The sequence below is a fragment of the Rutidosis leptorrhynchoides genome, chromosome 8 (assembly GCF_046630445.1).
Source record: "Rutidosis leptorrhynchoides isolate AG116_Rl617_1_P2 chromosome 8, CSIRO_AGI_Rlap_v1, whole genome shotgun sequence".
Classification (NCBI taxonomy): Eukaryota; Viridiplantae; Streptophyta; class Magnoliopsida; order Asterales; family Asteraceae; genus Rutidosis; species Rutidosis leptorrhynchoides.
Window position 1 is genome coordinate 167108793 of NC_092340.1, and position 25407 is coordinate 167134199.

At 32.2% G+C, this 25407-nt stretch overlaps 1 protein-coding gene and 1 non-coding gene across 2 annotated transcripts in view; both read right to left on the bottom strand.

Annotated features, from left to right (window-relative positions):
* Positions 1-4745: 4745 nt before the first annotated feature.
* Positions 4746-4852, bottom strand: LOC139865385 (small nucleolar RNA R71). Its single transcript, XR_011764908.1, has one exon. It is a non-coding gene; the product is annotated as a small nucleolar RNA R71 (small nucleolar RNA).
* A 13218-nt stretch (positions 4853-18070) lies between these two features.
* LOC139863928 (uncharacterized) overlaps positions 18071-25407 on the bottom strand; it is a 136084-nt gene continuing 128747 nt past the window's right edge. The window contains exon 8 of the mRNA XM_071852527.1: positions 18071-18394. Within this exon, the coding sequence (XP_071708628.1) occupies positions 18071-18394 (324 nt within the window). The remainder of the gene's footprint in view (positions 18395-25407) is intronic.

Consider the following 25407-nt stretch of genomic DNA (forward strand, 5'->3'; position numbering starts at 1 on the left):
TACAATCTAAGTGTGTTGTTGAATTTGTGATAATGGATTAGGTACTTTCCATTGACGAGTTGCGGATTACTTGGAAGCATTTTCTTCAAGGCGACAAGGTGAGTGTTAATATCCTATATGCATATGTATGTGTAGGATGGGTGCGGGTCGGGTGAAGTGGTTCTCGGTCATAGAGCTCACTTCACATATAGGTGGATTTGATGGAACTTGTGTATAGGTCCAATTGGCACGTTTGTGCGTTTTGGTTGATCACCTTTGGCGAGGTACACGCTTGTGTGCACGTTATCACACGTGGTTGTGATTTGGATGTTATAACCCCAATGGCGAAGGGTTGATATTGTTGAGAAGTGAATCGCGTGTAGTTCGGATTCACGATGACTCGTGTAGTTTGGTCATCTTATTGAGGTAGTAATCTCGTATGGTTTCGGATTGCTAAGGCTCGTGTAGTTCGGCCAACCTCGATGTTGTGAAGATAGTAATCTTGTGTGGGTTCGGATTACTAAGGCTCGTGTAGTTAGACCAATCTTCATTGTGGCGTTTCGTATTCGGTAATGGGTTAAGGGGTTAACCTTATTCGTTTTATATTGTTGATAATGCTAAAAACGAACATATATTTCATAGCATTATCTCTCAAGAAAGACAAGCTTTTAGTTGCAATTGTTCTATTTACAAGTGATATTCGTTTAAATAATAAAAGGTGAAGACAAAAGACAGATTCGACGAATTGAAGACGCAAACGACCAAAAAGCTCAAAAGTACAAAGTACAATCAAAGTGGTTCCAATTATTGATAAGAAACATCTAGAAATGACAAAAGTACAAGTTACAAAACGCAAACTACAAGATATTAAATTGTACGCAAGGACGTTCAAAAATCCGGAACCGGGACTAAAGTCAACTCTCAACGCTCGACGCAACGGAGCGAAAATTACAAGTCAACTATGCATATAAATATAATATAATATATAAATAATTCTTAAAATTATATATATATTATATTTATTTATTAAAAAATCCGTCGGCAAACTAGGAGCCAAACTTGGATGAGCTGTAATCCACTACTCCGCGATCGCGGAGCTGTGAAGGAAAAACCCTTCGAGATCACGGAGCACACCAAAACTGAAATGGGGCCTATAAAAGGCAATGCATTCGATCGATATTTTACACCTTCTTTTTCTTTTCATCATACGTAAAGATATATATATATATATATATATATATATATATATATATATATATATATATATATATATATTATATTTTAATTTTAAATTCTAATAATAAGGGTATGTTAGCGAATGTTGTAAGGGTGTAAGTCGACATTCTGTCCGTGTAACGCTACGCTATTTTTAATCACTGTAAGTTATAGTTAATTTTATTTTTAAATTAATGTCTCGTAGCTAAGTTATTAATATGCTTATTTAAAATGAAGTAATCATGATGTTGGGCTAAATATTAAAGATAGGGTAATTGGGCTTTGTACCATAATTGGGGTTTGGAAAAAAAGAACGACACTTTTGGAAATTAGACTATGGGCTATTAATGGGCTTTATATTTGTTTAAGTAAATGATAGTTTGTTAATTTTAATATAAAGATTTACAATTGGACGTACCTATAAATAACCATATACACTCGATCGGACACGATGGGCGGGATATTTATATGTACGAATAATCGTTCATTTAACCGGACACGGGAATGGATTAATAGTGTATGGAATTATTAAAATAGGGGTAAAATTATGTACAAGGATACTTGGCATAATTGATAACAAAGTATTAAAACCTTGTTACAGTTTAAGTCCCCAATTAGTTGGAATATTTGACTTCGAATATAAGGATAATTCGACGAGGACACTCGCACTTTATATTTATGACTGATGGACTGTTATGGACAAAAACCAGACGGGCATATTAAATAATCCAGGACAAAGGACAATTAACCCATGGGAATAAACTAAAATCAACACGTCAAACATCATGATTATGGAAGTTTAAATAAGCATAATTCTTTTATTTTCATATTTAATTGCACTTCTAATTATCGCACTTTTATTTATTGTCATTGTATTTAATTGCACTTTTAATTATCATACTTTTTAATTATCGCACTTTTATTTATCACAATTTCATTATCGTTATTTATTTTACGCTTTAAATTAAGTCTTTTATTTATTTAATATTTTACATTAGGTTTTAACTGCGACTAAAGTTTTAAAAATCGACAAACCGGTCATTAAACGGTAAAACCCCCTTTTTATAATAATAATATTACTTATATATATATTTGTATTTTTATAAGTTAAACTAATATAGCGTTAAGCTTTTTTTAAAAGATTCCCTGTGGAACGAACCGGACTTACTAAAAACTACACTACTGTACGATTAGGTACACTGCCTAAAAGTGTTGTAGCAAAGTTTAGGTATATCCATTCTATAAATAAATAAATATCTTGTGTAAAATTGTATCATATTTAATAGTATTTCGTTATAAAAATAATACTATTTCCTAGTACACCTCGCACACATCAAGTATTTTTGGCGCCGCTGCCGGGGAGCATTCTTGCTTAAACGCCGGAAGCGCAACGCTATATAAAAGAAAAAAAAAAGATTTTTATTAAGTTTTAATTAGTTTTGTAAAAATACGTTTTTAAATATTAAAATTCAAAAACATAAAATATATATATATATATATATATATATATATATATATATATATATATATATATATATATATATATATATATATATATATATATATATATATATATATATATATATATATATATATATATATATATATATATATATATATATATATATATATTTTAAAGTTTGTTCAAAATATATAATATATAAAATTATAAAGTAATTTTATTTCTATTTTAGTTTTTAAAATTAAGTTTTTATTTAATTTATATAAATATCAAAAACAGAAAAAAAAAATTGTAACTGAGAATTGGGCCGAAACCCGTCGAAGCCCAACACTGTTTTTAATAAAATATTAAATTGGGCCGAACTGTTTTAGCCCAGTTTTTAATCCGGTAAAATTGCACTCCGCGATCTCGGAGGAGAAAAGGCAGAGAGCTACGAGATCGCGTAGCACACCCTGACACGCCTGGTCAAACCCTAATTCTGCATTAATTACGGAGTATTATTTATTATTATTATTAAAACCCTAATTAGGGTTTAATTTTAAATTAATTAGTTTTAGTTTTTATTATTAATTTGTATTTTTAGTTTAAATTAGTTTAATTAATATATAAAATTAATAGTTTTATAAAATAAATAATACAAAAATAATATTTTTATAAAAATTGTACTTTTTACAACTTTAAGTGTATTTTTATATTTTGTACCTTTTTATTTGTTTTAGCGTAATATTTGTATTTTTCGCTCGTATTTAGTTTTAGGTCATAGTTTTTGCCATAGTTATTTTTATTTCTATATTTTTAGGCTTTGCCGTAAAATCCCTTAAGTGCTTTTTCTTTAGACTAAGATTTAAGTGCTTTAGAATTTTGCGACGCCATTTTTTATATTTTAGTACCTTTTTAAGTTATTGTCGTTTTGGGATATAGAATTCTTTTAAGCTTTAATATTTTTAGACACAATTTTTAATTTTTAGTTTTTAGTTCCTTTTTAAGTTTCGACGCGCTACTTTCTTATTTTTATTTTTCAACGCCTTTTATTTTTTTCGACCTTTTTCTACGCGCTCTTTTTCTTTCTTATTTCTCGACATTCTAGTTTTAGGACTTAGTTTTTTTTTTTCTATTTCTTCTCAAAAATTTCTTTAAATTATGAAAAATTATTTTAAGCGGTTAAATTGATAGACATCAAAATTTTCTGGTTCGTAGTAATAGTTGGATTTGTACGTGGACCGGGTTATTGGAGCCAAACAGTACTCAATTATATTGAGACCAAACGAATCCTGCCCCTCTGCTGCATCTTTTGGCTATTCGAAACGTGGGAAAAATCAAAAAAGTCTATTAATTTGATAACTTATATAATTTTTCTTATTTTTATAACTAATAGGATATTCAGTGAATGCACCGAGCAAAACGTTCACCACCTTTTGTACGTTCACCACCTGTAACTCGATCAAGACATCTAGCAAATATTGTCGCCGTTGATTTTTCTTTAGAATCGTCATCCATTCGACCAAGTACTCCAATTCAAATTTCCGATAATCCATTTTTTGAACCCGACCTCACAATTGAGAATCCGGAGAATATTCAGGGACAATTCATAGTTCCTGAATCATTAATCTTTCCTCCGGAACCACCAATCATTCAAACGGAGATTGTCGAGGAACGAACCATTAAATCAGAATCCTCTAGTGATTCAGATTCAACAAATTCAATTATGGAGAATCTGGAACCTCTAAGTATGGAAGACCGAATGAGAGCTAAACGCACTGGCCAAGGTCACGCAATTACTCAACCAGACATTAATGCGCCAGATTATGAAATCAAAGGACAAATCCTACACATGGTAACTAATCAATGCCAATTTAGTGGTGCACCGAAGGAAGATCCAAACGAACATCTTCGTACATTTAATAGGATCTGCACTCTATTTAAAATTCGAGAAGTTGAGGATGAACAGATATATCTCATGTTATTTCCCTGGACTTTAAAGGGAGAAGCCAAAGATTGGTTAGAATCGTTACCTGAAGGGGCGATTGATACATGGGACGTTTTAGTTGAAAAATTTCTTAAACAATTCTTTCCGGCATCTAAAGCCGTAAGACTTCAAGGGGAAATTGTTACGTTCACACAGAAACCAAATGAAACTTTATATGAAGCATGGACAAGATTTGGAAAGTTATTAAGAGGATGTCCGCAACATGGTTTAGATACTTGTCAAATAGTATAAATATTTTACCAAGGATGCGACATCACTACAAGAAAAGACATCGATATAGCAGCTGGTGGTTCCATTATGAAGAAAACAGCAACTGACGCTTATAAAATTATTGATAACACTGTTTCCCACTCACATGAGTGGCACCAAGAAAAAGATATTGTTAGATCATCTAAACCAGCTAGAGCCGATTCTAGCCATGACTTAGATTCTATTTCCGCAAAGATAGATGCTGTCGAGAGACGAATGGAAAAGATGACTAAAGATATCCACTCAATACGAATTAGTTGTGAGCAGTGTGGAGGACCACATTTGACAAAAGATTGTCTCAGTATTGAACTAACAATGGAACAAAGAGAGAATGTTTCATACATAAACCAAAGGCCTGGAAATAATTATCAGAATAATTATCAACCGCCAAGACCAATCTACAATCAAAACCAGAATTATAACCGAAATGTTCCATACAACAATCAACAAGGTCCTAGTAATCAACAAGTATCCAATAATACTTACAATCAGCAAAGACCTAATTTTCAAAACAAACCACCACAAACCGATGATAAAAAGCCGAATTTAGAAGATATGATGACGAAGCTAGTTGAATCTCAAACTCAGTTTTTCACATCTCAGAAACAAACCAATGAACAAAATGCTCAAGCATTTAGAAATCAACAAGCTTCTATTCAAAATTTGGAACAAGAAGTGAGCAACCTAGCAAGGTTGATAGGTGAAAGAAAATCGGGAAGTCTACCTAGTGATACAAATGCTAACCCCCGGAATGAAACAGCTAAAGCTATTACCACAAGAAGTGGTATTACACTTAAACCACCTGAAATACCTGTAATTTCTGATGAAGCTATTCCTACTCCACAAGAACCACAATCTGAACATGATAAAGAAAAAGAACCGGTAGTTGAAATGGTTAATGAAGATAACACAGTTAAGGCTAAACCTTATGTTAAACCATACCAACCACCACTTCTTTACCCGAGTAAAATGAGAAAAGAGAGACTTGAAGCCGAGCAATCCAAATTCTTGGATATGTTTAAACAGATAAATGTAAATCTTCCTTTCATTGATGTGATTTCAGAAATGCCTAGATATGCTAAATTTCTTAAAGATCTAATCACAAATAGAAATAAAATGGAAGAACTCTCGGCTGTTACTATGAATGCTAATTGTTCAGCAGTGCTGTTGAATAAGATACCAGAAAAATTATCAGATCCTGGAAGTTTCACAATTCCATGTTTTCTGTGTAGTCTTAGTTCAATAGAAGCATTGGCAGACTTAGGTGCTAGTATAAATTTAATGTCGTATTCACTATACGCTAAACTAGACCTTGGAGAATTGAAACCAACACGAATAAGCATACAACTAGCCGATCGATCAGTAAAATATCCTAGAGGGATAATGGAGAACATGCTAGTCAAAGTTGGTACTTTAGTATTTCCAGTAGATTTTGTTATTATGGACATGGAAGAAGATTCTCAAGTTCCTCTCATATTAAGAAGACCATTCTTAAACACGGCTAAAGCAATGATAGACGTGTTTGGTAAGAAACTGACCCTAAGTATAGAGGACGAGAGTGTTACCTTTTCAGTTGATAGAGCAATGCAACAACCGCAATCTGCAGATGATACATGTTATTATATTCAAACTATAGAATCACATGCAGAATTGTTAGAAGAATTTCCAGAATTACAAGGAACAGGAGAATGTTCTTTAGGAGAAGGAACTGAACCAATTAATGAAACTGAAATGTTAGCTACACTTATGGCTAATGGATATGAACCAACAACAGAAGTAATTCAAATGCTAAAAGAAGATGACAGATATCGATATAAATCATCGATAGAAGAAGCACCGACATTAGAGTTAAAGCCACTTCCAAACCATTTGGAATACGCTTATTTACATGGTGAATCTGAATTATCTGTAATAATATCGTCTTCTCTTACTGAAAATGAAAAATCTCAGCTCATTTCTGTGCTAAAAGCTCATAAACCAGCTATTGCATGGAAAATTCATGATATTAAAGGAATAAGTCCTTCGTATTGCACACATAAAATCCTTATGGAATAAGGTCATAAAACGTATGTGCAACACCAACGAAGACTAAATCCTAATATGTAAGATGTTGTTAAGAAAGAAATTATTAAACTACTTGATACAGGTTTAATTTATCCAATCTCTGATAGTTCATGGGTAAGCCCAGTTCAATGCGTGCCTAAGAAGGGTGGCATGACTGTCATTACAAATGAGAAAAATGAGTTTATTCCTACAAGGACTGTAACAGGATGGCGTGTTTGTATTGATTATAGAAAATTAAATGACGCCACCAGAAAAGATCACTTTTCCTTACCTTTCATTGATCAAATGTTGGAAAGATTAGCCGGAAATAGTTATTATTGTTTTCTTGATGGTTTTTTCGGATATTTTCAAATTCCAATAGCACCCGAGGACCAAGAGAAAACCACATTCACGTGCCCTTATGGTACTTTTGCTTACAAACGCATGCCATTTGGACTTTGCAACGCCCCTGCAACCTTTCAAAGGTGCATGATGGCGATTTTTCACGACATGATAGAAGAATGCATGGAAGTTTTCATGGATGACTTTTCAGTCTTCGGTGATACTTTTGAAACATGTCTAGTTAATCTTGAACGAATGCTTATTAGAAGCGAACAATCAAATCTAGTACTTAATTGGGAGAAATGCCATTTCATGGTTAAAGAAGGCATCATTCTTGGACATAAAATTTCAAAGGAAGAAATTGAAGTGGATAGAGCTAAAGTAGATGTAATTGCTAAACTTCCACATCCCACCAATGTTAGAGGAGTTAGGAGTTTTCTAGGGCATGCCGGTTTTTACCGACGTTTCATAAAAGATTTTTCTAAAATTGCCACTCCTATGAATAAACTCCTAGAAAAGGATGCTCCATTCATCTTTTCAGATGAATGTATCAAATCTTTTAATATACTTAAAGAAAAACTCACAATGTGCCGATCATGATAACTCCAAATTAGAATCTACCATTTGAACTTATGTGCGATGCAAGTGATTTTGCAATGGGAGCCGTTTTAGGACAAAGGATTGAAAAACGATTTCAACCTATATATTATGCTAGTAAGATGTTACAAGGAGCAAAAACGAATTATACAACTACTGAAAAAGAACTCCTTGCTATTGTCTTTGCTTTTGACAAATTTCGATCATATCTCGTTCTAGCTAAAACGGTGGTCTATACCGACCATTCTGCTCTTAGATACCTATTTTCGAAACAAGATGCCAAACCAAGATTAATCCGTTGGATCTTACTCTTACAAGAGTTCGATATTGAAATCCGAGACAAAAAGGGAGCAGAAAATCTCGCCGTTGATCATCTTTCTCGTCTTGAAAATAATGAATTAGAAGTTCTAAATGAATCGGCCATACAAGACAACTTTCCTGATGAATATCTATTGAAGATAGATTTTAATGAAATTCCATGGTTTGCAGACTATGCAAACTACTTAGTATGTGGATTCCTTGAAAAAAGATTATCGTACCAAAAACGAAAGAAATTCTTTAGTGATATAAAACACTATTTCTGGGAAGATCCACATTTGTTTAAAAGTTGTCCCGATGGAATAATACGCCGATGTGTATTCGCAGACGAAGCTAGTTAAATCTTAAACCATTGTCACACAGGACCAATAGGAGGGCATTATGGGCCTCAACTTACAGCAAGAAAAGTTTATGATGCTGGATTCTATTGGCCTACAATTTTCAAAGACGCACACCTTCTTTGCAAATCCTGTGATGCTTGTCAAAGGGCCAGAAAAATAAGTCAACGTGATAAAATGTCACAAAATGTCATTCAAGTATGTGAAGTATTTGACATTTGGGGTATTGACTTTATGGGTCCATTTCTAAAATCTCATAATAATCTCTACATTCTCGTTGCCATTGATTATGTATCTAAATGGGCAGAAGCACAAGCTCTCCCGACTAACGATGCACGAGTTATAGTCAACTTTTTAAAACGTCTTTTTATAAGGTTTGGAACACCGAAAGTTTTAATAAGTGATCGGGGTACTCATTTTTGTAATAATCAACTTGAAAAAGTTCTTAAAAGATATGGAGTAACTCATAAAATCTCAACCGCTTATCATCCATAAACAAGTGGACAAGTTGAAAATACCAACCGATCATTTAGAAAAAACCGTAGGATCAAATCCGAAGGAATGGTCCATTAAATTGGAGGATGCACTCTGGGCTTTTAGAACAGCCTACAAAACTCCAATTGGAACCACACCTTTTAAACTCGTTTACGGAAAAGCATGTCACTCCAGTAGAAATTGAACACAAAGCATTTTGGGCTTTGAAAACATGTAATCTTGATTTACATGAAGCTGGACGTCTACGATTAAGTCAGCTAAACGAATTAGAAGAATTAAGACAAGAAGTATATGAAAATTCATTAATCTATAAGGAAAGAATGAAGAAATGGCATGATAAAAGAATCAGAAGTTCAAAAGAATTTAAAGAAGGAGACAGAGTTCTTCTTTTCAATTCACGATTCAAGCTATTTTCTGGAAAATTGAAATCAAGATGGTCTGGACCATTCATAGTCAAAAGAGTTTTCCCGTACGGAACAGTAGAATTAATAAATTCAAATGGGATTGAATTTAAGGTTAATGGTCACAGAGTTAAATATTACATAAATAGTCCAATGGAAGTTGACAACGAAGTTAATCACAATTTCGACACCACAGCTAACTAAGTGTGGGGAGAATCAAGTCTTTAAAGGATAATATGTATTTCTGTTAGAATTAGATATTCTGTTTTCGTGTAGTTCTCGAGAATGGAATCCGAATGGTCTTTCCCTAGCAGACCCTAAAGAACTAGTCTTCTCCCCCCATTCTGAATTTTTATTTTTTTTAGGTTTTACGAGATGAAGACTTCCTGTGAACTAAACCATGGACTAATGCTACACGCTTTAATCACTAAACGTAATAATGACACCCTTCCAAGTGAAATAGTATCATTAATCAGAGGTAAATTGGACGGAGTAAGAAAAGAATCCAGGAACGAAAATAATAAATTACAGTTTGGTAAAGGAAAATCAAAATCCGCAGCGAAAAGAAGAGCACGACACCTTGAAAGATGTCACAAATGCGGAAAATGGTCACACGAAGGAAAATGCTCGACGAATCAGACATATTCCAATACCGAATTTGTTACTCTATGCAGAGACGGACCGTTCATATGTTTAGAAGAAAATTCGTTTAATGCTAGAGGTTACTCTTATGTAGCTATGGAAAACCAATTAGTCCGACTATCTTATGAGTGGGCTAGAGCATATCACTAAGAATACTATCTCACAGGTAAGTATGTACAGTTTTTATTTTTATTTTTATTTTTATTATTATTTTTAACCTTTTGATAATAAACGCTAAATCGTTCGCTATAAAGTATTAAATTGGTATTCAATAAAATTAGGTCTTGCGACCGAAATTATTGATATCATACAAAAATTTATTACATCACTGCGAAATTTACCGTTTATTCTTAAGGTATAAATATCTTTAATCAATCAACCCAAAATATTTCAAAAATTCGTCATGAGTTAAACTAGGTTATGGAACCGAAATTACTATACCGAAAAGAGGGGCGTATATTTTTGATAATATTTGATTGATTGAAGTGGGATAAAAGACCAAAAAGATTTTTAATTTTATTTTTACTTTGTTTTAAAATTAATATTAAATTAATATTGTAAACTTCTTTTTTAAAAAAAATAATATATTTAAAATTGTAAATATTTGAAAAATCAATATTTTTAATATAAGTTTGTATGTATAAAAACAAAAATATAATTTAAGTTTGGTGTGAATTTTTAATATGAATTTTTAATTTTATGCATCTTAAATTTAAGTTTGGTGTGAATTTAAAAACAAAAAATTTACTTTATTTCGTTAAGTTAAAAATTTGATTTTTAAAATTCGTCGTGAGTTGAAGACTAGGTCGTTGAACCGAAATTGCTCTACCCAAGGGAGGGACGAGAACTTTTATTATCATTATTTTTAATCTTATTGAATTAAAATATGCCAAAAACATAAAAAAAAAAAAAAAAAAAAAAAAAAGAGGCCCTTCGAGATAGCGAAGCCAGGAGGCTATACCCCTTCGAGATCGCGGAGCAACAAAATCCCAGAAAGGATAAACTGGTCGACAGACCAGTTTCATACACACACACCACACATATTTCTGTGAAAATCCCACGAAAAAACACACACAAATCGCCATTTTGCACCGTTTTTTATCAAATTTGTTGCTAAAAATTGATGTGGAGATTCCTACCTAGATCCCTTTCAAGAAGAATGGTAATTTCTACACCCCTAACACTCTTAAATTCGAATTTTTTTTTGTGTTCTTGAGCTATTTTTTTAATTTGATTTTTGTTAATTTTTAGTGTAATTAGTGTTAAATTGTTGATATATTATGCATGTATAACCTAGATTGATGCTATTTAACATGATTTGAAGCCAAAAACTTCAAAAATTTTAGGAATCTAGAGTTTGTGTTCTTGAGCAATTTGGGCCTTTTTGATATAAACAGGTTATGGCCAATTTTTGTCATGAATTATTGCTAAATTAAGTAGTGTAACATGTTTAGGTAGCTAAATGATCCAAACATTGATCCTAAACATGATTTTTGAAGATTAAAGTGGACTTTTTAGGTGAAAAATTCATGAACTTGATTAATTTGATATAATTGCCATTTGAGACTTGTTTAATTGTTAGTAATGATTATTTTGACATGTTATTTGAGTAGCATGCTTATAAACTTGGTAAACATTTTCATATATGCTTATTTGAAAAAGTGTAGAATTGTAAAAATATGAAAATTAGCTTGAGTTTAATATGGATTAAACATGTCATTTTAGTTATTTTTAATTGTTATTTTGCTAATACCAATGCATATTTGAATGCACAATTCTTTTTTGTTTAATGTATTTAGCAGAATGAACGAGGTGAATCTTCATCCACGCCACAAAATTTGAATACTTATAATAAAAGTGACGAGGATCAAGATCTCAGTGAACAATACAAACAGAGTCAACCGCATCCTTTAATTTCATTGTCGTGATCAGTTGAAGCAAATCTACACCCTAACTTACGATTTGACAGATTTTGGATAGATTATCCAAAATATCAGAGGAACTTGAGCATTCTTTATCCCAAAGATGTTGAAGTGTCCAGGGTAATAGATTGGGCACCATTAGAGACAGTTGGATTGGCCGAGCCAATAAGAGGATTACTTACACAAAGGTATGGTAATTCTACTTTCAATGATTGGATTAATCTATTCACTATACGTAGACCTGTGTATAAGGAATGGTGCGTTGAGTTAGTAAGTACTATTGAACTAAATGATGAAGTAACTAGTTTAACGGATAGAAGTTTTATTAGATTTCTATTAGGAGGTGTGATGCGCCGTATGTCTTTATTAGATATGGCTGAAGCTTTGTGTATTTATACGGTTGAAGAATTATTAACTAATGATTGTAGACAGTTGATAAGTAATGGTAGAAGGCTGGATTATGATTTTGATAAGAATGAGTTGTGGAGTATAATGACTAGCCATAATCGTTTTCGTAGAGGTCATTATTCTTATACTGATATACATAGAGCTGAGCTTAGGGTAATCCATAGATTCATTTCCAACTCTATTACACAAAGGGATAGAAATAAAGATAAAGTGACTGAAGATGATTTATTTTATCTGATGTGTATTAGAGACCCACAGAGCTTTGTAAATATACCTTATAGTGTGGGCTATTATTTGTCGAATATGATAAAGGGAATGCGAAACAATAGTATTATAGGAGGTGGTATTTTTGTGACTTTAATTGCCGAGTACCTCGGTGTGAATATTACTCGGGGAAGGGAATTAGTACAAGTACCCATTCCTCGTGATCGGATTGATATGCGGGTATATGCTGGTGCAAAGGTTTTGTTGAAAAGAAATAATGTTGCACTTCCATATCAAGGGAGTCATCCACAGGTAGAAAGAGGTCAACAATAAGGTAATGTGGGAGGAGGAAACCAAATGACCGATATACAAAGAATAATATCCCAAACTGAATACCAATGGGCTATGCAACAAGAGTATCAGGCTTGGCAATATCATCAAGAATATATCAAAGCCTATTTAGCCTCCCAAGGTAGGAACTACATTCCTACTGAGCCAGTCTATTTTCCTCCATGGACCGAGGATACGAGACCACCTTTTCCTACCTATGACCCATTTCAAGCATATCAAGATAGGTACAATGAACCATGGAACCCCTACTGGTTTCAGAATCAACCCTAGTTTACTTAGTTTTATTTATCTTATTTATTTGTAATGTTGCTATATTTAATACTTATGTTGGTATTGTATTAGTTTTTATAATTTTCTAACTTTTCTTATTAGATTTTTAATAATTTTTGAATGTGGGGTGATATACCCAACTTCAAAAATATGTATATATATGTTTGCAGTTTATCTCATGTACAAAACAAGGTAAAACAGCGCATTTTCAAAGACTGACATTAAGTTCAGCAAAAGCTAGTACTTTTGACGACAAAACAAAAACAAATGGAATGTAACAACAAGACGGAATGAACAAATGATGTGCACCATTTATCATTCAGCAAACAAACGCCAATATGTTTGGAAACTTTGGTAAAATTTAATCATTTTTCTGCGCTAATAACCCTCAATAATTTAAATTGTTACTGATTTCTTGCAAATGAGGGTATTGCAAGATCTTAAGTGTGGGAAGGGGTTAAATTCTTTCGGATTTTAAAAATTTTTAACTTATACACTTGGTTACCATTTAAAAATACTAGTAAAGCAGTAGTTGTATTAGAATCTAGTGCTCTCTGATAATAAAGAACAGCCCTAGTCTTATATACTGACTACCCAATTCTAGTAAAAATTTTCAAAATTTTCAATTAAATGAACTCAAAATCATGTTTATACATATTTATGAACGATAAAACTAGGTGTTAACACCGAAATTATTGTTACCTTGGAAAGGACGTAAATTGAGAAACAAACCAAAATGTTAGAATTCATTTAAAATGAAATAGAGGACAATAAAAAGGCAAATAAAAGAAAATAAAAAGCCAAGTGTGGAAAAAATTTACAAAGTTATTTTGAACATATATCACATATTTTTGTACAAATAACTGAAGATACTTTTGCTTTGGACTAAACTAATCAGTTTTACCCGATTTAATGTAATACATTTAAAAGAAAGATGGATCTACACGATGAATCAATTCCATCATTAAAAGGAAGTAAAGTCTTCCGAAAGAGAAACGCGCTTCTTGATTTAGGTCATGAAGTTGTCGTCCAGACCAGCTGTAGGTTGACGAAAAATCTAGAAAAGTCATCTCTAAAATCAGTAAGAAATCCACGGACCTCAACATCAAACAGGGTCGCCAAGTGGTCAGACTTATCCTAACCATGAGAGGATCTGTCTCGTAAAATGGGGAGGACGCCGTGCAAATTAGCTTTATAAGACTAATGAATCAGACCCCCAGAAAGGATAATCTCCTTAAAGATTAAAAATCAGCATTTAAGCCTGATATTACTCAATCCTTGAGATTGACCTTAAAGATTGAGAATTACAAACTCATGGAATTCAATGATATCTAAACTCGAACTTGACCGAGAAAATATTTTGATCAAAATTACAAACCGATTTGTTTTCTGAAAACCCATTTTCAATGCGTTCATTACTATTGAACGTAAAATCCTAGGAATTCACCTAAAATTCATTAGGTCACCTAAACCAAATCGGGTGTCAACCGTAAGAACGGTGGTTGCATAGTATGGTCAAAGACAAGACCTTGTGCTAAACCGACAAATTATAAGGGTGAGCTTTACTATTGCTCCTACAAAGAATAGTAATTGCATCCGACACGTTATATACCATAATTAAAAGCATGTCAGGGGACATTGCCTTAACAGTTGCTTGTTCAACGCTTTCCTTTACAACCGGACGGTAGTTTACCGAAAGGTAATATACGGAGCAAGTATACTGGACGTGTTGCTTTCCCAATACAAGGTTAGCAAGTGGGTGACACAAAACCATAAGTTTTGAGCTAAAATTTTCAAATCTGAAACCCACCAAACCCACAAAAACAATTTGCAAACACCGGTGAAGGGTTATTCCGGAAAACTTATCTAGGGTAAAAGCTAGATTTAATTTTTAAAAGATCAAATATTTTCATAAAGATTCAATTTCCGAAAGGATCAAAATTTTTATACTCATGTGGGACTGTAAACCACATCGTTACTACCATTGTTTATACCGCCGTATAGAAATCACTGATGTACAAAGTGTGAAGAATAAAGAAGTGATTCTAGTATTTTTATTTCAAGACTATATTGCTTGAGGACAAGCAACGCTCAAGTGTGGGAATATTTGATAATGCTAAAAACGAACATATATTTCATAGCATTATCCCTCAAGAAAGACAAGCTTTTAGTTGCAATTGTTCTATTTACAAGTAATATTCGTTTAAATAATAAAAGGTGAAGACAAAAGACAGATTCGACGAATTAAAGACGCAAACGACCAAAAAGCTCAAAAGTACAAAGTACAATCAAAGTGGTTCCAATTATTGATAAGAAACGTCTAGAAATGACAAAAGTACAAGTTACAAAACGCAAACTACAAGATATTAAATTGTACGCAAGGACGTTCAAAAATCCGGAACCGGGACTAAAGTCAACTCTCAACGCTCGACGTAACGGAGCGAAAATTACAAGTCAACTATGCATATAAATATAATATAATATATAAATAATTCTTAAAATTATATATATATTATATTTATTTATTAAAAAATTCGTCGGCAAACTAGGAGCCAAACTTGGATGAGCTGTAATCCACTACTACGCGATCGCGGAGCTGTGAAGGAAAAACCCTTCGAGATCGCGGAGCACACCAAAACTGAAATGGTGCCTATAAAAGGCAACGCATTCGATCGATATTTTACACCTTCTTTTTCTTTTCATCATACGTAAAGATATATATATATATATATATATATATATATATATATATATATATATATATATATATTATATTTTAATTTTAATTTTAATTTTAAATTCTAATAATAAGGGTATGTTAGCGAATGTTGTAAGGGTGTAAGTCGAAATTCTGTCCGTGTAATGCTACGCTATTTTTAATCACTGTAAGTTATAGTTAATGTTATTTTTAAATTAATGTCTCGTAGCTAAGTTATTAATATGCTTATTTAAAATGAAGTAATCATGATGTTGGGCTAAATATTAAAGATGGGGTAATTGGGCTTTGTACCATAATTGGGGTTTGGATAAAAAGAACGACACTTGTGGAAATTAGACTATGGGCTATTAATGGGCTTTATATTTGTCTAACTAAATGATAGTTTGTTAATTTTAATATAAAGATTTACAATTGGACGTACCTATAAATAACCATATACACTCGATCGGACACGATGGGCGGAATATTTATATGTACGAATAATCGTTCATTTAACCGGATACGGGAATGGATTAATAGTCTATGGAATTATTAAAACAGGGGTGAAATTATGTACAAGGATACTTGACATAATTGATAACAAAGTATTAAAACCTTGTTACAGTTTAAGTCCCCAATTAGTTGGAATATTTGACTTCGGATATAAGGATAATTTGACGAGGACACTCTCACTTTATATATATGACTGATGGACTGTTATGGACAAAAACCAGACGGGCATATTAAATAATCCAGGACAAAGGACAATTAACCCATGAGAATAAACTAAAATCAACACGTCAAACATCATGATTATGGAAGTTTAAATAAGCATAATTCTTTTATTTTCATATTTAATTGCACTTCTAATTATCGCACTTTTATTTATTGTCTTTGTATTTAATTGCACTTTTAATTATCGTACTTTTTAATTATCGCACTTTTATTTATCGCAATTTCATTATCGTTATTTATTTTACGCTTTAAATTAAGTCTTTTATTTATTTAATATTTTACATTAGGTTTTAACTGCGACTAAAGTTTTAAAAATCGACAAACCGGTCATTAAACGGTAAAAACTCCCTTTTTATAATAATAATATTACTTATATATATATTTATATTTTTATAAGTTAAACTAATATAGCGTTAAGCTTTGTTTAAAAGATTCCCTGTGGAACGAACCGGACTTACTAAAAACTACACTACTGTACGATTAGGTACACTGCCTATAAGTGTTGTAGGAAGGTTTAGGTATATCCATTCTATAAATAAATAAATATCTTGTGTAAAATTGTATCATATTTAATAGTATTTCGTTATAAAAATAATATTATTTCCTAGTACACCTCGCACACATCAATTGTTATATATATTATTGTAATGTTGTGTTGTAGCTAACCCTCCGGGTGTAGCTTATTGGCATTGTTCACATCGTCGTTGGTGAACTTACACTTTGTTGATATCTTTAGCTTGTTGCTTAGAGATAGTACGGTATGCTTTGGGTAGTTGCCTTATACATGGATGCTTCGGTATGCGGTATTTGATATTTGTGTGGCGTGTCCATTTTATACATATATATGTATGTAGTATATTATCATTCACTAAGCGTTAGCTTACCCTTTCGTTGTTGATATTTTTATAGATTCGCATGCTTGACGGCTCGGGTAAGCTTGGGAATTAGAGATCTTGGCTAGGTTGCTTTAGAAGATCTTGCTTTTGGACTTGATTAGGATTTGGGTAGCGTAGTCCCAAATCACCATGCTCGGTTTTGTGTAAACGTAACTAGTCGGGTCATAATGTTTATAACCGGTTTACGATTTAATTAATGAACCATTGTATTAAGGAGTTTAAATTATTAATGTATGTTTTAAGTTCGTTGAACTTACTTTGGTAACAAATATATTTTGAAAATTGTGTAATGGGACCTAAAGTATTATTTAACGCGTATTAAAAGGAAAAAATTTTATGGGCCGATTTTAATACGGGTTGGGTTGTTTCATAGTGAAACTAAAGCCCAATTTTAGTAATCATACTTTATTTGTTCATTACATCCCAAACACTCAATATTATATCTCATAAAAGAACACTTTTAAGTAATATCACATGTACATTTTTCCGAAAGTAGACTGCCAAATATAAATATAAATCTAACTAGGAGCTGAAATTTCAACATTTGAGATTGTGGGTTTTGATGATGAAGATGATGATAGATGATCAGATGTAGATGTATCGAACGGAATATTCACATGTGTTTCAGTGAAGTTTGACCTCATGAGAGACCTGTGTTCAGGTGATCTGTCACTTAAAAGCGAAACCACTTCCGACATTGATGGTCTTATTGATGCGGGTGATTGAATACATTTCAAGGCTAGTTCTATTATTCTCTTCACATCTTCTTGTGCATATTCACTTGAGTCTAACATATTATCGATTAGATTCTCGTGCTGTCCATTTTCGTACAAGTTCCATGCCTGCATTACACCATAAGTTACAAAAAGTTGTATAAGATACAACCTATCAATTTAATGTGTCAACACGTCTAATAAAGAATATATTTGAACATGTTCCTCCCATTTGGTCAAGCAGACGTGTAAACACGTTTAAATAATATGTTAATTAGAGGTTTTCCGCCCCTTTTATCAATAACACGTCTAAATATATCAATTAGGACATGTCAACACGTCTAAATAATATGTTAATTAGAAGTGTTATGTCTTTTTTCTAATTAGACGTGTTCATTTTTTTATACGTCTATATATGAGGTCTAAATGAGAATAATTGCAGTAGTTAGTGAAGCTTTAAATTATACGATAAATGTTAATAGACTTGTAGACGTAATGTAATCCCTTGAATCCAATAATTTGCTTGAAATCCAACGGATAAATCAGAGTGCGATATGTGGTGCGACAATCACATGTGATTGAAAAAAAAAATTCAAAATGTTTTTTTTTTTTTTAAAAGAACTTTTTTTTAAAACAAATTTTTAAAATTTTTTTTTCGAAATTTTTTTAAATTTTTTTGTTTTTGTTTAATTTATCATCTCAAATCCAATCTCATGTGATTGTCAAACCCAATCACATGTGATTGTAAAACACAATCACATGTGATTTTGAATGTCAAATCCAATCACATGTAATTGGAAAAAAAAAAAAATTTCAACAAGAAATAGACTTTAATTCGGTGATTTGATTAAGTTTGTTAGCTTTTCGTGATAATCTCTTCAAAATTTCAGACTTTAATTCGGTGATTTGATTAAGTTTTGAATTCATTTAGGAAACAATAATAACATTCGTTTATCATTCAAAGGGTTAAATTCGAACTTATGTAATTTTAAAATAAACGATGATCCGAAAATGAGTTATATAAGTTATAGGCTTATTAAAAGTATATTTAAGATCTAATTATTTAATTTTAACACTTTTTATATTTTACTCAAAAATGAGAGGGACAGTTGATGTAATTTTTATTTAACAAATTAAGGATCGAATTTTATACCATAATGATCAGAATAAATAATTATAATTAATATTGAAATTTGAGATTTTTCTGAAGACTTTTATTCGCTACTGACTAACATTGGAGCACGAAGTTCAGTCCGTAAAAGACCGCGGCTAAATTTTTTTTTATCACACGTTTTATCTTAGTATCATATTTAATTGATACTTTCAATCAATTGAGAACTATTGTTTTCTATTATTCCTTGTCCCCCACTATCATGTGTATCCAAATTTCATTACATCAAACTAACAACCAAAATTGAGGGCTGATTATATTTCTCACATTACCATTTCACAAGCATCCATCGATGACCACAAGGATGAGGACCTACAACCTATCATCCATCACTTTTGTTTAAATTTCTGCATAAACCAAAAACCATCCTTCACACTTACTTTCCATTATGAATTTCACAAATCTAAATTTTAATCACTGTTTCTTTTGATTTATTTAGCCACCATCACATTATATTTAATATTTAATTATATATAATTCGTCTACGACTCTATCAATATAGTGTGCATATACATATGAACACTAGAAGTACACAAACAAACACAAAACCCACCAACCTACGATCGAGTACAAAATAACACCATCACCTTCCTTGATTTTCTCTCCTTTACTACTAAACTAAATCGTTCTCTACTTTTGATATCGGATCATGATACTGGCCAAAAGCATGATTCAACACAAACCATGAACCATTAATATCACCTACAACTATTGCTTTGCTATTCGATTACTTGACCTCGGTTAACTATCAATACTCTACCACCACAATAAACCCTCTCGGTTGCATATTATTGCTTCTATTTCATAGTGTTCGAAAACCATTAAATCATCCGGCAACTAACATCTTCGAGTATCATCATCAAACAAATCGGTTTTCGTTGTTGCTTCCCTACATCACACGGCAACACCCAACAACAAACCACCATCTTTGATCACCTTTAATCACCACCACTCCCACGCCACCATATAACCACCTGCTACCACCTTCTAACACCACGTCCACCACCAATGACGTTCATTGCCATTTTCTATTGCTACGTTTTATTCGAACTACAACAAACTCGAAACCCACTCATGTTTGCTAATGATTGACAACCATCACCACCGTTAACCTTCACAAATCCATGTTTTTCTGTCGAAATCGAGCTCCAAAACCCACAACCGTAAACTACGATCACTACTTTGCAACTGCTATTTTTTCTATTTTATGTTCCGGTTATACAAACTCACGATCACCACAAATTGACCACCACCATTATCATCGCCATATTTTCTTCTGTTTCCTGTTTTAATGATAATGATGAGCTACGCCGTTAAATGATAAAGATGATGAGTCATTTTGTGTTCATTCGATTAAGTTGCAAAACAAAGTAACTTTAACTTTCTATTTGGCTGTATTATTTTTTTATTACAAGTTGGGACCCTTTGCCTTGCAAGTTCATAAATAAGTTGGTGCATAATATTTAAATGGTGATACTTTATTGAAAGTGGAATTCATAATGTTACAGAAAGTGGTTGAGGTTATTCTATGACAATTAGGAAAGGAACAAATATAATAAAGATGCTATTACTATGAAGACTTTATTTTATTTTTCTCTTGAATGATCGGATTGTGGCTCCTGAGACTGTTATTTGACATTTGTGGTTAATAAATTGGACTCCATAATTTAAGCAGGTTTTTGTTTAAGTGGACTGTAAATGGTTTCCTAAATAACGGAATGTTGGGCCATAAGAAAACCACCTGATTCATACCACCTAATCGCTAAAAAAAAAACTCCTATTGTTCGAACCTCGTTTAGCTGCTCATTCCCGGGTTAGATTTCAACAATCACGGCACCCACTTGTTAATGATGATGATTTAGATGAAGGCAACAGTAAGGGTTATATGTAAACGGGTGCGACATATTTCTGAAAAATATCGATGGTCAAGTGGTTAAGGTGGTGGCAGGTATACGCAAGGTCCCGGCTCGGGCACTTTATTTTTCTAAGCCTCTTAAGGTAGTCTTAACATTATTATTATTATTATTATTAATTTTATCATGTTTATTATTAATATAAGTATTATTATTATTTTCATTATGGTTATGATTATTAATTATTAATGAATGTATTATTATTATTATCATTATTTTTATTATTAGAATTATCATTTTTCTTTTATCAATTTTATTATCAATTTTATTATTTCCAACCCTAGTACTAATATTTTATCATTATTATTATTAGTATTATTAATATATCAAATAAAGATTTTTTTAAAAATATATTATTTACATAAAAACATAACTATATTAATATATTTGTAATAAATATTAAATATCTATTTAATATATATATAAGTAAATATAGTTAATTTAGCTATTAATAAAACGTATAAGTTATTAAAATAACAATTAATAATACTACCAAATTTTGTTCGACTACCATTATATGTATTAATATACATATACAATGTTATAGGTTCGTGAATCTGAAGCCAACCCTACACTTGTTTAATGTCGTCATATGTATTTTTACTACAAAATACATTAGGTGAGTTTCATTAATCCCTTTTTAAATTCTTTTTACAATATATATTTTTGGGACTGAGAATACATGCGCTGCTTTTATAAATGTTTGACGAAATAGACACAAGTAATTGAAACTACATTCTATGGTTGAATTATCGAAATCGAATATGCCCCTTTTTATTAAGTCTGGTAATCTAAGAATTAGGGAACAGACACCCTAATTGACGCGAACTCTAAAGATAGATCTATCGGGCCCAACAAGCCCCATCCAAAGTACCGGATGCTTTAGTACTTCGAAATTTATGTCATGTCCGAAGGAGGATCCCGGAATGATGGGGATATTCTTATATGCATATTGTGAATGTCGGTTACCAGGTGTTCAATCCATATGAATGATATTTTTGTCTCTATGCATGGGACGTATGTTTATGAGAAATGGAAATATGAAATCTTGTGTTCTATTAAACTTATGAAATGATTATTTATGTTAAACTAATGAACTCACCAACCTTTTGGTTGACACTTGAAAGCATGTTTATTCTTAGGTACGAAAGAAACCTTCCGCTGTGCATTTGCTCATTTTAAGGACAATACTTGGAGTCGATCATCGCTCTGGGATCAAAGGTTGTTGACTTCGTCCGGATGGATTAGGACGGGTCATTTCAGTTGGTATCAGAGCGGTGGTCGTAGCGAACCAGGTCTTGCATTAGTGTGTCTTACTAGGAGTTGATAGGATGCATTAGTGAGTCTGGACTTCGACTTAGTAGTTGTTAGGTTATAATAATAAGTCTGGACTTGAACCTGGTCTGCATGTTAAAAAGTTTTGCTTATCATACCTAGTCGGAAATTATATGCTTATCATTCTTAGTCTAGACACATCTTACTGCATTGATTGCATGAATAGTGTATAGACAAATTCATATCATAGCGCATCTGCCAATCCATATCTTAGCGTACCTGTTACTGTAGACTTTATCTAACACGTTTCCTTAATTTCCTCCGTAATCTACGGAATCTTCTATACTATACATAATATTCTATGTAATTAGAATATCATCCGACATTCGAATCATATTGAAAAACCCTTTACTCAGTCATACGAAATGGAACTCACCATTAGTTCAAATTCCTCGGAATCCGACAGCTATTTTGATATGGAATCTCACCTAAGTTTCAAAAGTTGTGTCACCAGAATGAATCAACCAATCAGCCATCCTCAATTCATCTGATGAGTTCGTAGTCGACTTAAACAATGGAGACAACAAGAAGGTGATCCTTTCCATCAACCGAATTCACCTCTTGGTGAAGAACCTGAAGCACTTATCGGCGAACCTATTCGTAATACTATTTTCTTTCTCATTTCCAGAGTATCCGCCATGATTGTATACTATCTCAAATTCAAAATCTTATTCGTTCGTTCCTACCGACAACCATCCCGATGTAATAGAAGAAGTCAACGAGCTTCGTGTTCGAGTAATCAATTCGGAAAGCATGGTGAAAAATGTACCAGCTTCAGCAACATCAACAACACCAACAGTATCACCAACAGCAACATCCGCATCCCACACCTCAGCATCACAATCTGTCCCACGAACATCAACATTATATGCACCATAGATACCAAGGAATACCAACAACAACAAATGATGAAGTGTTGATTCATAACTTCATCGGGGAAACATTCTACGGTGAATATGTAATCTCTAAAGTCCTAGAGATTATCTATTCTAGCCCTAACCATAAATCAGTTGAGTGAACCAAAATGATAGAAGGAAAAGTAAAAACCCCGACAAGAATGGTGTGTGATTTACAAGTTAGACTCATCTTGTCAACAGCATCAACAGCATCGTAGCATCACCAGCACAGTCAGTGCCATCAGCATTGTCAGAATCAACAGCACATATAACATCAAAAGCTCCAACAGTTCAAAAATCACTGCGGACATTGTTACGAATCAACAACGAGTATATTATATCAACGAGTTATGAAAAATTAACTCATTTCCACTGAAGGATTTATATGTATGTCTTATATAAATCTTTAAATCAAAATAAATCTTTCCGTACTAAGCTATTGTGTGTGAATCTTAACTACGCAGTTAATTCATATCACCAATATGCAATGATGTACGTCCTTCGTCAGCAACTTAACCACCGTTAACTACGGTCTCTGTTTCAATTCAATGAATTCGGTTTCATAATAAACCAAGTGTATCATTCAATAACATGTTTGATTTTACACTTTCATCTTCGATGTGCTCGAAACCTACTAGAAAACATCACTCGTACCTTGCAAAGTTCGCAAGAATCTCGCAAACACCAACATCCTTCATCAATGAATATCAATAAAAATAAATAATGAAGTATTGATCCATAACTTCATTAATATTCTGCGAAGAATATGTGGATCCTAATATTTTTAGAGATTACTTGTTCTAGCTCAAACCGAAAATCATATGAGTTTGATATCATATTAACTCATTAAATCCATGATTACATCTGAAGAAAATGTATATGCAAGTATATTTTCATAAAGATTGTAATTAAAAATTCTTTTGTACAACTATTAATGGTGAAAATATTTTAACGGGTAGGTAATACCCGAGGAATATTTAGATTTCACATTAATAAGTTACACTGTACATTCTTCGAATCTGATTCAACAGTCATTTACTATCCTACTCACATCCACATATATACGAATCCGTTCACCACAGAATAACTATTTTTATTCAATTTCATATTTGGATTTTGACTTATCAGAATCCAACAAGTGGCATAATGAAGAAAACATTTGACACCATAAAATTTGTTAGAAACAAACAAATTAATTATGAAGAATTTTGTTAAGAATCCACGCTAACTGTTCCTAGCTAACTGGTTACATTTTATTTATCGCAATTTAATTATCGCAATTTAATTATCGTCATTTAATTTCTGTTATTTATTTTACGCACTTTAAATATCGGGACACGTATACAAAAGTTTTGACATATCATATCGACGCATATATATATATATTATTTGGAATAACCATAGACACTCTATATGCTGTAATGCTCGAGTTCGCTATACAGGGTTGAGGTTGATTCTATAATAATATATATATTTTGAGTTGTGATCGAGTCTGAGACATGTACACGGGTCACGATACTTATTAATTAATTTGAACATTATAAACTATATATGAACTATTGAATTAGTAAATGTGGAATGTTAACTTTAGACTATCGACTGTAGACTAGTAACATTGGACAATTAAAATGAATTAAAATATTAATTATAACATATGAAACTAAACAATTCTTCAAGTTTGCCACTTGATTTTATCTTAAACATCCTTTGTGACTTGATTTCATCTTAAACCTCATTTGTCTCTTGACGATTATAATCTGCTTTCAAATCTTTTATGATTCTTGAAAACACCTCAATCCAGGAGACGAACCAACCGCACTTCATCTA